At 50.2% G+C, this 19,964-nt stretch overlaps 1 protein-coding gene across 1 annotated transcript in view; it reads right to left on the minus strand.

Annotated features, from left to right (window-relative positions):
* Nucleotides 1-19,964, minus strand: part of LOC140396621 (tyrosinase-like) — a 126,454-nt gene that overhangs the window by 570 nt on the left and 105,920 nt on the right. Inside the window, exons 2-3 of the mRNA XM_072485415.1 lie at nucleotides 10,137-10,356; nucleotides 606-747 (exon numbers count right to left, since the gene is read on the minus strand). Of these exons, the coding sequence (XP_072341516.1) occupies nucleotides 606-747; nucleotides 10,137-10,356 (362 nt within the window). The remainder of the gene's footprint in view (nucleotides 1-605; nucleotides 748-10,136; nucleotides 10,357-19,964) is intronic.

Genomic DNA, 19,964 nt, shown 5'->3' on the forward strand with positions numbered 1-19,964 from the left:
GCCGGCGAGGGGCGCGCAGGTCGGCCGGCGAGGGGCGCGCAGGTCGGCCGGCGAGGGGCGCGCAGGTCGGCCGGCGAGGGGCGCGCAGGTCGGCCGGCGAGGGGCGCGCAGGTCGGCCGGCGTGGGTCGCGCAGGTCGGCTGGGTTGGGTCGCGAAGGTTGGCCGGTTGGTAAAAATGGGTCCCCGGAAAAAAAGTTTATAAAACACTGGGTTAGACACTGGGTATAGAAAGAGAGAAAGGCACACACAGAGAAAGGGAGTGAGACAGTGACAGGGAGAATGAGAGAGAGAACGAGACAGTGAGAGAGACTGAGGCAGGGTGAGCGAGAGAGAGAGAGATAGAGAAAGTGACACAGAGATAACGAGAGAGAAAAAGGCTGAGAGAGAGAGAGAGAGACAACAAGAGCGATGGAGAGGCAGAGACAGAGAGACACAAGAGGGATAGAGAAAAAGACAAAGAGAGAGGGAGAGAGAGACAGAGAGTAGGACAGCAAGAGACTGGGGTCAGGGGTGAACGTGCGGGGTCAGTGGGCTCTAAGGTGATGGTGTAGGGTGAGGGAATGGAGATGGGGTTTGGAAGGAGTGCGAGAGGTTTATTCACTTACTTGTCGATGAAAGCGTGGTGCAGCATGAAGATGGGGTCATTGGAGGCTGAGGGCACCTGGGAGATTGACCCGTTGAGGTAAATGTGCACCAGGTTGTGTAGGCCAACCATCTGCTTCCCCGGATACTCGGAATCCTTGAAACCTGAGTGAGATACATTGTTAACACCAGCTCCGACACCTCTCACAGCAAGCTGAATCACAAAGTGGCCCATTCCTCCCACACTCACTGGGCTCTGTATCTAACCCCGTGCTGTACCTGTCCTGGGAGTGTTTGATGGGAACAGTGTAGAGGGAGCTTTACTCTGTATCTCACCCCGTGCTGTACCTGCCCTGGGAGTGTTTGATGGGGAGAGTGTAGAGCGAGGTTTACTCTGTATCTAACCCCGTTCTGTACCTGTCCTGTGAGTGTTTGATGGGGACAGTGTAGAGGGAGCTTTACTCTGTATCTAACCCCGTGCTGTACCTGTCCTGGGAGTGTTTGATGGGAACAGTGTAGAGGGAGCTTTACTCTGTATCTAACCCCGTGCTGTACCTGTCCTGGGAGTGTTTGATGGGGACAGTGTAGAGGGAGCTTTACTCTGTATCTAACCTCGTGCTGTACCTGTCCTGGGAGTGTTTGATGGGAAGAGTGTAGAGGGAGCTTTACTCTGTATCTAACCCCGTGCTGTACCTGTCCTGGGAGTGTTTGATGGGGACAGTGTAGAGCGAGCTTTACTCTGTATCTAACCCTGTGCTGTACCTGTCCTGGGAGTGTTTGATGGGGGACAGTGTAGAGGGAGCTTTACTCTGTATCTAACCTCGTGCTGTACCTGTCCTGGGAGTGTTTGATGGGGACAGTGTAGAGGGAGCTTTACTCTGTATCTAACCCCGTGCTGTACCTGTCCTGGGAGTGTTTGATGGGGATAGTGTAGAGGGAGCTTTACTCTGTATCTAACCCCGTGCTGTACCTGTCCTGGGAGTGTTTGATGGGGACAGTGTAGAGGGAGCTTTACTCTGTATCTAACCCCGTGCTGTACCTGTCCTGGGAGTGTTTGATGAGGGCAGTGTAGAGGGAGCTTTACTCTGTATCTAACCCCGTGCTGTACCTGTCCTGGGAGTGTTTGATGAGGGCAGTGTAGAGGGAGCTTTACTCTGTATCTAACCACGTGCTGTACCTGTCCTGGGAGTGTTTGATGGGGATAGTGTAGAGGGAGCTTTACTCTGTATCTAACCCCGTGCTGTACCTGTCCTGGGAGTGTTTGATGGGGACAGTGTAGAGGGAGCTTTACTCTGTACCTAACCTCGTGCTGTACCTGTCCTGGGAGTGTTTGATGGGGAGAGTGTAGAGGGAGCTTTACTCTGTATCTAACCCCGTGCTGTACCTGTCCTGGGAGTGTTTGATGAGGGCAGTGTAGAGGGAGCTTTACTCTGTATCTAACCCCGTGCTGTACCTGTCCTGGGAGTGTTTGATGAGGGCAGTGTAGAGGGAGCTTTACTCTGTATCTAACCACGTGCTGTACCTGTCCTGGGAGTGTTTGATGGGGATAGTGTAGAGGGAGCTTTACTCTGTATCTAACCCCGTGCTGTACCTGTCCTGGGAGTGTTTGATGGGGACAGTGTAGAGGGAGCTTTACTCTGTACCTAACCTCGTGCTGTACCTGTCCTGGGAGTGTTTGATGGGGAGAGTGTAGAGGGAGCTTTACTCTGTATCTAACCCCGTGTTGTACCTGTCCTGGGAGTGTTTGATGGGGAGAGTGTAGAGCGAGGTTTACTCTGTATCTAACCCCGTTCTGTACCTGTCCTGTGAGTGTTTGATGGGGACAGTGTAGAGGGAGCTTTACTCTGTATCTAACCCCGTGCTGTACCTGTCCTGGGAGTGTTTGATGGGAACAGTGTAGAGGGAGCTTTACTCTGTATCTAACCCCGTGCTGTACCTGTCCTGGGAGTGTTTGATGGGGACAGTGTAGAGGGAGCTTTACTCTGTATCTAACCTCGTGCTGTACCTGTCCTGGGAGTGTTTGATGGGAAGAGTGTAGAGGGAGCTTTACTCTGTATCTAACCCCGTGCTGTACCTGTCCTGGGAGTGTTTGATGGGGACAGTGTAGAGCGAGCTTTACTCTGTATCTAACCCTGTGCTGTACCTGTCCTGGGAGTGTTTGATGGGGGACAGTGTAGAGGGAGCTTTACTCTGTATCTAACCTCGTGCTGTACCTGTCCTGGGAGTGTTTGATGGGGACAGTGTAGAGGGAGCTTTACTCTGTATCTAACCCCGTGCTGTACCTGTCCTGGGAGTGTTTGATGGGGATAGTGTAGAGGGAGCTTTACTCTGTATCTAACCCCGTGCTGTACCTGTCCTGGGAGTGTTTGATGGGGACAGTGTAGAGGGAGCTTTACTCTGTACCTAACCTCGTGCTGTACCTGTCCTGGGAGTGTTTGATGGGGACAGTGTAGAGGGAGCTTTACTCTGTATCTAACCCCGTGCTGTACCTGTCCTGGGAGTGTTTGATGAGGGCAGTGTAGAGGGAGCTTTACTCTGTATCTAACCCCGTGCTGTACCTGTCCTGGGAGTGTTTGATGAGGGCAGTGTAGAGGGAGCTTTACTCTGTATCTAACCACGTGCTGTACCTGTCCTGGGAGTGTTTGATGGGGATAGTGTAGAGGGAGCTTTACTCTGTATCTAACCCCGTGCTGTACCTGTCCTGGGAGTGTTTGATGGGGACAGTGTAGAGGGAGCTTTACTCTGTACCTAACCTCGTGCTGTACCTGTCCTGGGAGTGTTTGATGGGGAGAGTGTAGAGGGAGCTTTACTCTGTATCTAACCCCGTGTTGTACCTGTCCTGGGAGTGTTTGATGGGAATAGTGTAGAGGGAGCTTTACTCTGTATCTAACCCCGTGCTGTACCTGTCCTGGGAGTGTTTGATGGGGACAGTGTAGAGGGAGCTTTACTCTGTATCTAACCCCGTGCTGTACCTGTCCTGGGAGTGTTTGATGGGGACAGTGTAGAGCGAGCTTTACTCTGTATCTAACCCCGTGCTGTACCTGTCCTGGGAGTGTTTGATGGGGACAGTGTAGAGGGAGCTTTAATCTGTATCTAACCCCGTGCTGTACCTGTCCTGGGATTGTTTAATGGGGACAGTGTAGAGGGAGCTTTACTCTGTATCTAACCCCGTGCAGTACCTGTCCTGGGAGTGTTTGATGGGGACAGTGTAGAGGGAGCTTTACTCTGTATCTAACCCCGTGCTGTACCTGTCCTGGGTGTGTTTGATGGGGACAGTGTAGAGGGAGCTTTACTCTGTATCTAACCCCGTGCTGTACTTGGCCTGGGAGTGTTTGATGGGGACAGTGTAGAGGGAGCTTTCCTCTGTATCTAACCCCGTGCTGTACCTGTCCTGGGAGTGTTTGATGGGGACAGTGTAGAGGGAGCTTTACTCTCTATCTAACCCCGTGCTGTACTTGTCCTGGGAGTGTTTGATGGGGACAGTGTAGAGGGAGCTTTGCTCTGTATCTAACCCCGTGCTGTACCTGTCCTGGGAGTGTTTGATGGGGACAGTGTAGAGGGAGCTTTACTCTGTACCTAACCCCGTGCTGTACCTGTCCTGAGAGAGTTTGATGGGGACAGTGTAGAGGGAGCTTTACTCTGTATCTAACCCCGTGCTGTACCTGTCCTGGGAGTGTTTGATGGGGACAGTGTAGAGCGAGCTTTACTCTGTATCTAACCCCGTGCTGTACCTGTCCTGGGAGTGTTTGATGAGGGCAGTGTAGAGGGAGCTTTACTCTGTATCTAACCCCGTGCTGTACCTGTCCTGGGAGTGTTTGATGAGGGCAGTGTAGAGGGAGCTTTACTCTGTATCTAACCACGTGCTGTACCTGTCCTGGGAGTGTTTGATGGGGATAGTGTAGAGGGAGCTTTACTCTGTATCTAACCCCGTGCTGTACCTGTCCTGGGAGTGTTTGATGGGGACAGTGTAGAGGGAGCTTTACTCTGTACCTAACCTCGTGCTGTACCTGTCCTGGGAGTGTTTGATGGGGAGAGTGTAGAGGGAGCTTTACTCTGTATCTAACCCCGTGTTGTACCTGTCCTGGGAGTGTTTGATGGGGACAGTGTAGAGGGAGCTTTACTCTGTATCTAACCCCGTGCTGAACCTGTCCTGGGAGTGTTTGATGGGAACAGTGTAGAGATAGCTTTACTCTGTATCTAACCCCGTGCTGTACCTGTCCTGGGAGTGTTTGATGGGGACAGTGTAGAGTGAGCTTTACTCTGTATCTAACCCCGTGCTGTACCTGTCCTGGGAGTGTTTGATGGGGATAGTGTAGAGGGAGCTTTACTCTGTATCTAATCCCGTGCTGTACCTGTCCTGGGAGTGTTTGATGGGGACAGTGTAGAGGGAGCTTTACTCTGTATCTAACCCCGTGCTGTACCTGTCCTGGGAGTGTTTGATGGGGACAGTGTAGAGCGAGCTTTACTCTGTACCTAACCCCGTGCTGTACCTGTCCTGGGAGTGTTTGATGGGGAGAGTGTAGAGGGAGCTTTACTCTGTAACTAACCCTGTGCTGTACCTGTCCTGGGAGTGTTTGATGGGGGACAGTGTAGAGGGAGCTTTACTCTGTATCTAACCTCGTGCTGTACCTGTCCTGGGAGTGTTTGATGGGGAGAGTGTAGAGGGAGCTTTACTCTGTATCTAACCCCGTGCTGTACCTGTCCTGGGAGTGTTTGATGGGGATAGTGTAGAGGGAGCTTTACTCTGTATCTAACCCCGTGTTGTACCTGTCCTGGGAGTGTTTGATGGGGACAGTGTAGAGGGAGCTTTACTCTGTATCTAACCCCGTGCTGTACCTGTCCTGGGAGTGTTTGATGGGGACAGTGTAGAGGGAGCTTTACTCTGAATCTAACCCCGTGCTGTACCTGTCCTGGGAGTGTTTGATGGGGACAGTGTAGAGCGAGCTTTACTCTGTATCTAACCCCGTGCTGTACCTGTCCTGGGAGTGTTTGATGGGGACAGTGTAGAGGGAGCTTTACTCTGTATCTAACCTCGTGCTGTACCTGTCCTGGGAGTGTTTGATGGGGAGAGTGTAGAGGGAGCTTTACTCTGTATCTAACCCCGTGCTGTACCTGTCCTGGGAGTGTTTGATGGGGATAGTGTAGAGGGAGCTTTACTCTGTATCTAACCCCGTGTTGTACCTGTCCTGGGAGTGTTTGATGGGGACAGTGTAGAGGGAGCTTTACTCTGTATCTAACCCCGTGCTGTACCTGTCCTGGGAGTGTTTGATGGGGACAGTGTAGAGGGAGCTTTACTCTGAATCTAACCCCGTGCTGTACCTGTCCTGGGAGTGTTTGATGGGGACAGTGTAGAGCGAGCTTTACTCTGTATCTAACCCCGTGCTGTACCTGTCCTGGGAGTGTTTGATGGGGACAGTGTAGAGGGAGCTTTACTCTGTATCTAACCCCATGCTGTACATGTCCTGGGAGTGTTTGATGGGGACAGTGTAGAGGGAGCTTTACTCTGTATAACCCCATGCTGTACCTGTCCTGGGAGTGTTTGATGAGGGCAGTGCAGAGGGAGATTTACTCTGTATCTAACCCCGTGCTGTACCTGTCCTGGGAGTTTTTGATGGGGACAGTGTAGAGGGAGCTTTACTCTCTATCTAACCCCGTGCTGTACTTGTCCTGGGAGTGTTTGATGGGGACAGTGTAGAGGGAGCTTTGCTCTGTATCTAACCCCGTGCTGTACCTGTCCTGGGAGTGTTTGATGGGGACAGTGTAGAGGGAGCTTTACTCTGTACCTAACCCCGTGCTGTACCTGTCCTGAGAGAGTTTGATGGGGACAGTGTAGAGGGAGCTTTACTCTGTATCTAACCCCGTGCTGTACCTGTCCTGGGAGTGTTTGATGGGGACAGTGTAGAGGGAGCTTTACTCTGTATCTAACCCCGTGCTGTACCTGTCCTGGGAGTGTTTGATGAGGGCAGTGTAGAGGGAGCTTTACTCTGTATCTAACCCCGTGCTGTACCTGTCCTGGGAGTGTTTGATGAGGGCAGTGTAGAGGGAGCTTTCCTCTGTATCTAACCACGTGCTGTACCTGTCCTGGGAGTGTTTGATGAGGGCAGTGTAGAGGGAGCTTCACTCTGTATCTAACCCCGTGCTGTACCTGTCCTGGGAGTGTTTGATGGGGACAGTGTGGAGGGAGCTTTACTCTGTATCTAACCCCGTGCTGTACCTGTCCTGGGAGTGTTTGATGGGGACAGTGTAGAGGGAACTTTACTCTGTATCTAACCCCGTGCTGTACCTGTCCTGGGATTGTTTGATGGGGACAGTGTAGAGGGAGCTTTACTCTGTATCTAACCCCGTGCTGTACCTGTCCTGGGAGTGTTTGATGAGGGCAGTGTAGAGGGAGCTTTACTCTGTATCTAACCCCGTGCTGTACCTGTCGTGGGAGTGTTTGATGAGGGCAGTGTTGAGGGAGCTTCACTCTGTATCTAACCCCGTGCTGTACCTGTGCTGGGAGTGTTTGATGGGGACAGTGTGGAGGGAGCTTTACTCTGTATCTAACCACGTGCTGTACCTGTCCTGGGAGTGTTTGATGAGGGCAGTGTAGAGGGAGCTTCACTCTGTATCTAACCCCGTGCTGTACCTGTCCTGGGAGTGTTTGATGGGGACAGTGTGGAGGGAGCTTTACTCTGTATCTAACCCCGTGCTGTACCTGTCCTGGGAGTGTTTGATGGGGACAGTGTAGAGGGAGCTTTACTCTGTATCTAACCCCGTGCTGTACCTGTCCTGGGAGTGTTTGATGGGGACAGTGTAGAGGGAGCTTTACTCTGTATCTAACCCCGTGCTGTACCTGTCCTGGGATTGTTTAATGGGGACAGTGTAGAGGGAGCTTTACTCTGTATCTAACCCCGTGCAGTACCTGTCCTGGGAGTGTTTGATGGGGACAGTGTAGAGGGAGCTTTACTCTGTATCTAACCCCGTGCTGTACCTGTCCTGGGAGTGTTTGATGAGGGCAGTGTAGAGGGAGCTTTACTCTGTATCTAACCCCGTGCTGTACCTGTCCTGGGAGTGTTTGATGGGGACAGTGTAGAGGGAGCTTTACTCTGTATCTAACCCCGTGCTGTACCTGTCCTGGGAGTGTTTGATGGGGACAGTGTAGAGGGAGCTTTACTCTGTATCTAACCCTGTGCTGTACCTGTCCTGGGAGTGTTTGATGGGGACAGTGTAGAGGGAGCTTTACTCTGTATCTAACCCCGTGCTGTACCTGTCCTGGGATTGTTTGATGTGGACAGTGTAGAGGGAGCTTTACTCTGTATCTAACCCCGTGCTGTACCTGTCCTGGGAGTGTTTGATGAGGGCAGTGTAGAGGGAGCTTTACTCTGTATCTAACCCCGTGCTGTACCTGTCCTGGGAGTGTTTGATGAGGGCAGTGTAGAGGGAGCTTTACTCTGTATCTAACCACGTGCTGTACCTGTCCTGGGAGTGTTTGATGAGGGCAGTGTAGAGGGAGCTTCACTCTGTATCTAACCCCGTGCTGTACCTGTCCTGGGAGTGTTTGATGGGGACAGTGTGGAGGGAGCTTTACTCTGTATCTAACCCCGTGCTGTACCTGTCCTGGGAGTGTTTGATGGGGACAGTGTAGAGGGAGCTTTACTCTGTATCTAACCCCGTGCTGTACCTGTCCTGGGAGTGTTTGATGGGGACAGTGTAGAGGGAGCTTTACTCTGTATCTAACCCCGTGCTGTACCTGTCCTGGGATTGTTTAATGGGGACAGTGTAGAGGGAGCTTTACTCTGTATCTAACCCCGTGCAGTACCTGTCCTGGGAGTGTTTGATGGGGACAGTGTAGAGGGAGCTTTACTCTGTATCTAACCCCGTGCTGTACCTGTCCTGGGAGTGTTTGATGAGGGCAGTGTAGAGGGAGCTTTACTCTGTATCTAACCCCGTGCTGTACCTGTCCTGGGAGTGTTTGATGGGGACAGTGTAGAGGGAGCTTTACTCTGTATCTAACCCCGTGCTGTACCTGTCCTGGGAGTGTTTGATGGGGACAGTGTAGAGGGAGCTTTACTCTGTATCTAACCCCGTGCTGTACCTGTCCTGGGATTGTTTAATGGGGACAGTGTAGAGGGAGCTTTACTCTGTATCTAACCCCGTGCAGTACCTGTCCTGGGAGTGTTTGATGGGGACAGTGTAGAGGGAGCTTTACTCTGTATCTAACCCCGTGCTGTACCTGTCCTGGGAGTGTTTGATGAGGGCAGTGTAGAGGGAGCTTTACTCTGTATGTAACCCCGTGCTGTACCTGTCCTGGGAGTGTTTGATGGGGACAGTGTAGAGGGAGCTTTGCTCCGTATTGTGGTGACCTACCAGGGCCCAGGTTTTAGGCCAATTAAATTGGATATCCTAAATTAAAGAATTGGGCATTTTAAAATCATACTGCAGTCTTAGGCTATTGGAATTCAGACTTGACCAAAGTCAAATACACAATCAATGGACAAGCTGCCAGAACCTGGACCTGCCCTGTCAATCACCCGTCAAGGAGATCATTGCACCCTATTGATAGGCACAGGTCTATTGTAGAACATCGAACATACGGTGCAGAAGGAGGCCATTCGGCCCATCGAGTCTGCACCGACCCACTTAAGCCCTCACTTCCACCCTGTCCCCGTAACCCAATAACCCCTCCTAACCTTTTTGGTCACTAAGTGCAATTTAACATGGCCAATCCACCTAACCCGCACGTCTTTGGACTGTGGGAGGAAACCGGAGCACCCGGAGGAAACCCACGCAGACACGGGGAGGATGTGCAGACTCCGCACAGGCAGTGACCCAAGCCGGGAATCGAACCTGGGACCCTGGAGCTGTGAAGACACAGTGCTAACCCCTGTGCTACCGTGCTGCCCAGATCGGGCCAGACCTTCTGTCACACAGAGTTTGTACTGTTACCTTCTCTGGCAACAGGTTAGGAGCAGCCTGCACCATCAGAGGTGGACACTTGCGGCGGGCTCAGCTGTCCTGTGAAACGGCCACCAACCGGACCATTGAGTGCTGTGACGCCCTCCAGCGGCATCATTGGCCGAAGGCCAGAGGGAATGGCAAAAGGGGGCGAAGGAAGGGGTTAAAAACAGGCACCCAAGGCACATCAGCATCGCAGACCCGACGCAGGCGGCGACCTTGACCAGGCCGAAGGGAGCAGGAGACTGCCAGCGAGAACCACCTTGGTGAAGACGGAGCAGAGGAATGCTGTGATCGAAGCCATAGCCCTACCAAGCCATCTTTGTGGGTGGTATTCACTGACCCCGGTACCCCCAGAATATATTTTGTGGGGAACTTCTGGGTTAATTGTGTTCAAGAAACATTGTTGATTTTGAACTTGTGTTTGATCTCCTCGTTAATAAAGGCACCCTCGGTAAAACCTTTGAGTAAGTGAACTGGTCGAATGTGTGTGAGCTTTTACAGTTACAACAGTGTCTAACCCCACGCTGTACCTGTGCTGAGAGTATCGGACGGGGACCGTGTACCTGGCGGCTTGGCTAACTGGCGTGAGGTGTGACGCAAGGGACGGGCCTTACCTTCGATAGTGTTGCGGAAGCTGTACGGAGCGTACTGGTTGAATGGGAACGCGTCAAAGTCTACAATGCGCAGAGTCCGCATGACGTCAATGTGCGTTGGCAGACTCTGTGCCCTGTGGTCTCCTCCCGGCTTGCGGGTGATGAAGGTCTTCTCTCCAATTGGCTCCGGGCAGATCAGGTGGAAATTGTCTTCGTCACCATCATCGTAGCTGCAAATTTCCTGCAAGAGAAGTCTGGAATGTGAGCCGCACGACCTTCCCTCCTGCCTGCGGTACCCAGCGCCTGACTGCTGGAATTTGACGCACACAAACTTCCCTCCCGCCTGCCCCAGCGGTACCCAGCCTCTGACTTTCAGTGAGGCATAATCGGCGCAACGCCTGCATTAGAAATCCGGCCAATCGACCCAGCCCACTCCCCGACTCAGCCCCCTCGCTGCTGAAGCCCTCACTGGTTTCCCCGTTCTGTCTGCTCATCAAACTGCGGCAGCTTTTACAACAATACCGTGCTTTCACACAGTGCCGCAAACAAGAGACCGAGGAGCCGGGCAGAAACCAAACAGGGCGGCTGAGTGGTTTGCACTGCTGCCTCACGGCGCCAGGGACGCGGCATTGGGCCACTGTCTGTGCGGAGTCTGCACGTCCTCCCCGTGTCTATGTGGGTTTCCTCCGGGTGCTCCGGGTTCCTCCCACAGTCCAAAGATGTACAGGTTAGGTGGATTGGCCATGATAAATTGTCCCTTAGTGTCCAGGGATGTACAGGTTAGGTGGATTGGCCATGATCAATTGTCCCTTAGTGTCCAGGGATCTACAGGTTAGGTGGATTGGCCATGATCAATTGTCCCTTAGTGTCCAGGGATGTACAGGTTAGGTGGATTGGCCATGATCAATTGTCCCTTAGTGTCCAGGGATGTACTGGTTAGGTGGATTGGCCATGATCAATTGTCCCTTAGTGTCCAGGGATGTACAGGTTAGGAGGATTGGCCATGATCAATTGTCCCTTAGTGTCCAGGGATGTACTGGTTAGGAGGATAGGCCATGATCAATTGTCCCTTAGTGTCCAGGGATGTACAGGTTAGGAGGATTGGCCATGATCAATTGTCCCTTAGTGTCCAGGGATGTACAGGTTAGGAGGATTGGCCATGATCAATTGTCCCTTTGTGTCCAGGGATGTACAGGTTCGGTGGATTGGCCATGATCAATTGTCCCTTAGTGTCCAGGGATGTACAGGTTAGGAGGATTGGCCATGATCAATTGTCCCTTTGTGTCCAGGGATGTACAGGTTCGGTGGATTGGCCATGATCAATTGTCCCTTAGTGTCCAGGGATCTACAGGTTAGGTGGATTGACCATGATCAATTGTCCCTTAGTGTCCAGGGATCTACAGGTTAGGTGGATTGGCCATGATCAATTGTCCCTAAGTGTCCGGGGATGTACAGGCTAGGTGGATTGGCCATGATCAATTGTCCCTTAGTGTCCAGGGATGTACAGGTTAGGTGGATTGACCATGATCAATTGTCCCTTAGTGTCCAGGGATCTACAGGTTAGGTGGATTGGCCATGATCAATTGTCCCTTAGTGTCCAGGGATGTACAGGTTAGGTGGATTGGCCATGATCAATTGTCCCTTAGTGTCCAGGGATGTACAGGTTAGGTGGATTGGCCATGATCAATTGTCCCTTAGTGTCCAGGGATGTACAGGTTAGGTGGATTGGCCATGATCAATTGTCCCTTAGTGTCCAGGGATGTACAGGTTAGGTGGATTGGCCATGATCAATTGTCCCTTAGTGTCAAGGGATGTACTGGTTATGAGGATAGGCCATGATCAATTGTCCCTTTGTGTCCAGGGATGTACAGGTTCGGTGGATTGGCCATGATCAATTGTCCCTTAGTGTCCAGGGATCTACAGGTTAGGTGGATTGGTCATGAACAATTGTCCCTTAGTGTCCAGGGATGTACAGGTTAGGTGGATTGGCCATGATCAATTGTCCCTTAGTGTCCGGGGATCTACAGGTTAGGTGGATTGGCCATGATCAATTGTCCCTTAGTGTCCAGGGATGTACAGCTTAGGTGGATTGGCCATGATCAATTGTCTCTTAGTGTCCAGGGATGTACAGGTTAGGTGGATTGGCCATGATCAATTGTCCCTTAGTGTCCAGGGATGTACAGGTTAGGTGGATTGGCCATGATCAATTGTCCCTTAGTGACCAGGGATGTACAGGTTAGGTGGATCGGCCATGATCAATTGTCCCTTAATGTCCAGGGATGTACAGGTTAGGTGGATTGGCCATGATCAATTGTCCCTTAGTGTCCAGGGATGTACAGGTTAGGTGGATTGGCCATGATCAATTGTCACTTAATGTCCAGGGATGTACAGGTTAGGTGGATCGGCCATGATCAATTGTCCCTTAATGTCCAGGGATGTACAGGTCAGGTGAATTGACCATGATCAATTGTCCCTTAGTGTCCAGGGATGTACAGGTTAGGTGGATTGGCCATGATCAATTGTCCCTTAGTGTCCAGGGATGTACAGGTTAGGTGGATTGACCATGATCAATTGTCCCTTAGTGTCCAGGGATGTACAGGTTAGGTGGATTGGCCATGATCAATTGGCCCTCAGTGTCCAGGATTGTACAGGTTAGGTGGATTGGCCATGATCAATTGTCCCTTAGTGTCCAGGGATGTACAGGTTCGGTGGATTGGCCATGATCAATTGTCCCTTAGTGTCCAGGGATGTACAGGTTAGGTGGATTGACCATGGTCAATTGTCCCTTAGTGTCCAGGGATGTACAGGTTAGGTAGATTGACCATGATCAATTGTCCCTTAATGTCCAGGGAAGTACAGGTTTGGTGGATTGGCCATGGTCAATTGTCCCTTAGTGTCCAGGGATGTACAGGTTAGGTGGATCGGCCATGATCAATTATCCCTTAGTGTCCAGGGATGTACAGGTTAGGCGGATTGGCCATGATCAATTGTCCCTTAGTGTCCAGGGATGTACAGGTTAGGTGGATCGGCCATGATCAATTGTCACTTAGTGTCCAGGGATGTACAGGTTAGGTGGATCGGCCATGATCAATTATCCCTTTGTGTCCAGGGATGTACAGGTTAGGTGGATTGGCCATGATCAATTGTCCCTTAGTGTCCAGGGATGTAAAGGTTAGGTGGATTGACCATGATCAATTGTCCCTTTGTGTCCAGGGATGTACCGGTTAGGTGGATTGGCCATGGTCAATTGTCCCTTAGTGACCAGGGATGTACAGGTCAGGTGGATTGGCCATGATCAATTGTCCCTTAGTGTCCAGGGGTGTACAGGTTAGATGGATTAGCCATGATCAATTATCCCTTAGTGTCCAGGGATGTACAGGTTAGGTGGATTGGCCAAGATCAATTATCCCTTAGTGTCCAGGGATGTACAGGTTACGTGGATTGGCCATGAGCAATTCTCCCTTAATGTCCAGGGATGTACAGGTTAGGTGGATTGACCATGATCAATTGTCCCTTAATGTCCAGGGATGTACAGGTTAGGTGGATTGGCCATGATCAATTGTCCCTTAGTGTCCAGGGATGTACAGGTTAGGTGGATTGACCATGATCAATTGTCCCTTAGTGTCCAGGGATGTACAGGTTAGGTGGATTGGCCATGATCAATTGTCCCTTAGTGTCCAGGGATGTACAGGTTAGGTGGATTGGCCATGATCAATTGTCCCTTAGTGTCCAGGGATGTACAGGTTAGGTGGATTGGCCTTTATAAATTGTCCCTTACTGTCCAGGGATGTACAGGTTAGGTGGATTGGCCATGATCAATTGTCCCTTAGTGTCCAGGGATATACAGGTTAGGTGGATTGACCATGGTCAATTGTCCCTTAGTGTCCAGGGATGTACAGGTTTGGTAGATTGACCATGATCAATTGTCCCTTAGTGTCCAGGGATGTACAGGTTAGGTGGATCGGCCATGATCAATTGTCACTTAGTGTCCAGGGATGTACAGGTTAGGTGCATCGGCCATGATAAATTATCCCTTTGTGTCCAGGGATGTACAGGTTAGGTGGATTGGCCATGATCAATTGTCCCTTAGTGTCCAGGGATGTAAAGGTTAGGTGGATTGACCATGATCAATTGTCCCTTTGTGTCCAGGGATGTACCGGTTAGGTGGATTGGCCGTGGTCAATTATCCCTTAGTGACCAGGGATGTACAGGTCAGGTGGATTTGCCATGATCAATTGTCCCTTAGTGTCCAGGGGTGTACAGGTTAGATGGATTAGCCATGATCAATTATTCCTTAGTGTCCAGGGATGTACAGGTTAGGTGGATTGGCCAAGATCAATTATCCCTTAGTGTCCAGGGATGTACAGGTTAGGTGGATTGACCATGATCAATTGTCCCTTAGTGTCCAGGGATCTACAGGTTAGGTGGATTGGCCATGATCAATTGTCCCTTAGTGTCCAGGGATGTACAGGTTAGGTGGATTGGCCATGATCAATTGTCCGTTAGTGTCCAGGGATGTACAGGTTAGGTGGATTGGCCATGATCAATTGTCCCTTAGTGTCCAGGGATCTACAGGTTAGGTGGATTGGCCATGATCAATTGTCCCTTAGTGTCCAGGGATGTACAGGTTAGGTGGATTGGCCATGATCAATTGTCCCTTAGTGTCCAGGGATCTACAGGTTAGGTGGATTGGCCATGTTCAATTGTCCCTTAGTGTCCAGGGATGTACAGGTTAGGTGGATTGGCCATGATCAATTGTCCCTTAGTGTCCAGGGATGTACAGGTTAGGTGGATTGGCCATGATCAATTGTCCCTTAGTGTCCAGGGATGTACAGGTTAGGTGGATTGGCCATGATCAATTGTCCCTTAGTGTCAAGGGATGTACTGGTTATGAGGATAGGCCATGATCAATTGTCCCTTTGTGTCCAGGGATGTACAGGTTCGGTGGATTGGCCATGATCAATTGTCCCTTAGTGTCCAGGGATCTACAGGTTAGGTGGATTGGTCATGAACAATTGTCCCTTAGTGTCCAGGGATGTACAGGTTAGGTGGATTGGCCATGATCAATTGTCCCTTAGTGTCCGGGGATCTACAGGTTAGGTGGATTGGCCATGATCAATTGTCCCTTAGTGTCCAGGGATGTACAGGTTAGGTGGATTGGCCATGATCAATTGTCTCTTAGTGTCCAGGGATGTACAGGTTAGGTGGATTGGCCATGATCAATTGTCCCTTAGTGTCCAGGGATGTACAGGTTAGGTGGATTGGCCATGATCAATTGTCCCTTAGTGTCCAGGGATGTACAGGTTAGGTGGATCGGCCATGATCAATTGTCACTTAGTGTCCAGGGATGTACAGGTTAGGTGGATCGGCCATGATCAATTATCCCTTTGTGTCCAGGGATGTACAGGTTAGGTGGATTGGCCATGATCAATTGTCCCTTAGTGTCCAGGGATGTAAAGGTTAGGTGGATTGACCATGATCAATTGTCCCTTTGTGTCCAGGGATGTACCGGTTAGGTGGATTGGCCATGGTCAATTGTCCCTAAGTGACCAGGGATGTACAGGTCAGGTGGATTGGCCATGATCAATTGTCCCTTCGTGTCCAGGGGTGTACAGGTTAGATGGATTAGCCATGATCAATTATCCCTTAGTGTCCAGGGATGTACAGGTTAGGTGGATTGGCCAAGATCAATTATCCCTTAGTGTCCAGGGATGTACAGGTTAGGTGGATTGGCCATGAGCAATTCTCCCTTAATGTCCAGGGATGTACAGGTTAGGTGGATTGACCATGATCAATTGTCCCTTAATGTCCAGGGATGTACAGGTTAGGTGGATTGGCCATGATCAATTGTCCCTTAGTGTCCAGGGATGTACAGGTTAGGTGGATTGACCATGATCAATTGTCCCTTAGTGTCCAGGGATGTACAGGTTAGGTGGATTGGCCATGATCAATTGTCCCTTAGTGTCCAGGGATGTACAGGTTAGGTGGATTGGCCATGATCAATTGTCCCTTAGTGTCCAGGGATGTACAGGTTAGGTGGATTGACCATGATCAATTGTCCCTTAGTGTCCAGGGATGTACAGGTTAGATGGATTAGCCATGATCAATTATACCTTAGTGTCCAGGGATGTACAGGTTAGGTGGATTGGCCAAGATCAATTATCCCTTAGTGTCCAGGGATGTACAGGTTAGGTGGATTGGCCATGATCAATTGTCCCTTAATGTCCAGGGATGTACAGGTTAGGTGGATTGACCATGATAAATTGTCCCTTAATGTCCAGGGATGTACAGGTTAGGTGGATTGGCCATGATCAATTGTCCCTTAGTGTTCAGGGATGTACAGGTTAGGTGGATTGGCCATGATCAATTATCCCTTAGTGTCCAGGGATGTACAGGTTAGGTGGATTGGCCATGATCAATTGTCCCTTAGTGTCCAGGGATGTACAGGTTAGGTGGATTGGCCATGATCAATTGTCCCTGAGTTTCCATGGATGTGCAGGTTAGGTGGATTGACCATGATCAATTGTCCCTTAGTGTCCAGGGATGTACAGGTTAGGTGGATTGACCATGATCAATTGTCCCTCAGTGCCCCGGGATCTACAGGTTAGGTGGATTGGCCGTGATCAATTGTCCCTTAGTGTCCAGGGATGCGCAGGTTAGGTGGATTGGCCATGATCAATTGTCCCATAGTGTCCAGGGACGTACAGGTTAGGTGGATTGGCCTTTATAAATTGTCCCTTACTGTCCAGGGATGTACAGGTTAGGTGGATTGGCCATGATCAATTGTCCCTTAGTGTCCAGGGATGTACAGGTTAGGTGGATTGACCATGGTCAATTGTCCCTTAGTGTCCAGGGATGTACAGGTTAGGTAGATTGACCATGATCAATTGTCCCTTAGTGTCCAGGGAAGTACAGGTTTGGTTCATTGGCCATGATCAATTGTCCCTTAGTGTCCAGGGATGTACAGGTTAGGTGGATTGACCATGATCAATTGTCCCTCAGTGCCCCGGGATCTACAGGTTAGGTGGATTGGCCGTGATCAATTGTCCCTTAGTGTCCAGGGATGCGCAGGTTAGGTGGATTGGCCATGATCAATTGTCCCATAGTGTCCAGGGACGTACAGGTTAGGTGGATTGGCCTTTATAAATTGTCCCTTACTGTCCAGGGATGTACAGGTTAGGTGGATTGGCCATGATCAATTGTCCCTTAGTGTCCAGGGATGTACAGGTTAGGTGGATTGACCATGGTCAATTGTCCCTTAGTGTCCAGGGATGTACAGGTTAGGTAGATTGACCATGATCAATTGTCCCTTAGTGTCCAGGGAAGTACAGGTTTGGTTCATTGGCCATGGTCAATTGTCCCTTAGTGTCCAGGGATGTACAGGTTAGGTGGATCGGCCATGATCAATTATCCCTTAGTGTCCAGGGATGTACAGGTTAGGCGGATTGGCCATGATCAATTGTCCCTTAGTGTCCAGGGATGTACAGGTTAGGTGGATCGGCCATGATCAATTGTCACTTAGTGTCCAGGGATGTACAGGTTAGGTGGATCGGCCATGATCAATTATCCCTTTGTGTCCAGGGATGTACAGGTTAGGTGGATTGGCCATGATCAATTGTCCCTTAGTGTCCAGGGATGTAAAGGTTAGGTGGATTGACCATGATCAATTGTCCCTTTGTGTCCAGGGATGTACCGGTTAGGTGGATTGGCCGTGGTCAATTATCCCTTAGTGACCAGGGATGTACAGGTCAGGTGGATTGGCCATGATCTATTGTCCCTTAGTGTCCAGTGGTGTACAGGTTAGATGGATTAGCCATGATCAATTATCCCTTAGTGTCCAGGGATGTACAGGTTAGGTGGATTGGCCAAGATCAATTATCCCTTAGTGTCCAGGGATGTACAGGTTAGGTGGATTGGCCATGATCAATTGTCCCTTAATGTCCAGGGATGTACAGGTTAGGTGGATTGACCATGATCAATTGTCCCTTAATGTCCAGGGATGTACAGGTTAGGTGGATTGGCCATGATCAATTGTCCCTTAGTGTCCAGGGATGTACAGGTTAGGTGGATTGACCATGATCAATTGTCCCTTTGTGTCCAGGGATGTACAGGTTAGGTGGATTGGCCATGATCAATTGTCCCTTAGTGTCCAGGGATGTACAGGTTAGGTGGATTGGCCATGATCAATTGTCCCTTAGTTTCCATGGATGTACAGGTTAGGTGGATTGACCATGATCAATTGTCCCTTAGTGTCCAGGGATGTACAGGTTAGGTGGATTGGCCATGATCAATTGTCCCTTAGTGTCCAGGGATGTACAGGTTAGGTGGATTGGCCATGATCAATTGTCCCTTAGTGTCCAGGGATGTACAGTTTAGGTGGATTGACCATGATCAATTGTCCCTTTGTGTCCAGGGATGTACAGGTTAGGTGGATTGGCCATGATCAATTGGCCCTCAGTGTCCAGGATTGTACAGGTTAGGTGGATTGGCCATGATCAATTGTCCCTTAGTGTCCAGGGATGTACAGGTTCGGTGGATTGGCCATGATCAATTGTCCCTTAGTGTCCAGGGATGTACAGGTTAGGTGGATTGACCATGGTCAATTGTCCCTTAGTGTCCAGGGATGTACAGGTTAGGTAGATTGACCATGATCAATTGTCCCTTAATGTCCAGGGAAGTACAGGTTTGGTGGATTGGCCATGGTCAATTGTCCCTTAGTGTCCAGGGATGTACAGGTTAGGTGGATCGGCCATGATCAATTATCCCTTAGTGTCCAGGGATGTACAGGTTAGGCGGATTGGCCATGATCAATTGTCCCTTAGTGTCCAGGGATGTACAGGTTAGGTGGATCGGCCATGATCAATTGTCACTTAGTGTCCAGGGATGTACAGGTTAGGTGGATCGGCCATGATCAATTATCCCTTTGTGTCCAGGGATGTACAGGTTAGGTGGATTGGCCATGATCAATTGTCCCTTAGTGTCCAGGGATGTAAAGGTTAGGTGGATTGACCATGATCAATTGTCCCTTTGTGTCCAGGGATGTACCGGTTAGGTGGATTGGCCATGGTCAATTGTCCCTTAGTGACCAGGGATGTACAGGTCAGGTGGATTGGCCATGATCAATTGTCCCTTAGTGTCCAGGGGTGTACAGGTTAGATGGATTAGCCATGATCAATTATCCCTTAGTGTCCAGGGATGTACAGGTTAGGTGGATTGGCCAAGATCAATTATCCCTTAGTGTCCAGGGATGTACAGGTTACGTGGATTGGCCATGAGCAATTCTCCCTTAATGTCCAGGGATGTACAGGTTAGGTGGATTGACCATGATCAATTGTCCCTTAATGTCCAGGGATGTACAGGTTAGGTGGATTGGCCATGATCAATTGTCCCTTAGTGTCCAGGGATGTACAGGTTAGGTGGATTGACCATGATCAATTGTCCCTTAGTGTCCAGGGATGTACAGGTTAGGTGGATTGGCCATGATCAATTGTCCCTTAGTGTCCAGGGATGTACAGGTTAGGTGGATTGGCCATGATCAATTGTCCCTTAGTGTCCAGGGATGTACAGGTTAGGTGGATTGGCCTTTATAAATTGTCCCTTACTGTCCAGGGATGTACAGGTTAGGTGGATTGGCCATGATCAATTGTCCCTTAGTGTCCAGGGATATACAGGTTAGGTGGATTGACCATGGTCAATTGTCCCTTAGTGTCCAGGGATGTACAGGTTAGGTAGATTGACCATGATCAATTGTCCCTTAGTGTCCAGGGATGTACAGGTTAGGTGGATCGGCCATGATCAATTGTCACTTAGTGTCCAGGGATGTACAGGTTAGGTGCATCGGCCATGATA

Source organism: Scyliorhinus torazame, chromosome 19, assembly GCF_047496885.1.
Source record: "Scyliorhinus torazame isolate Kashiwa2021f chromosome 19, sScyTor2.1, whole genome shotgun sequence".
Classification (NCBI taxonomy): Eukaryota; Metazoa; Chordata; class Chondrichthyes; order Carcharhiniformes; family Scyliorhinidae; genus Scyliorhinus; species Scyliorhinus torazame.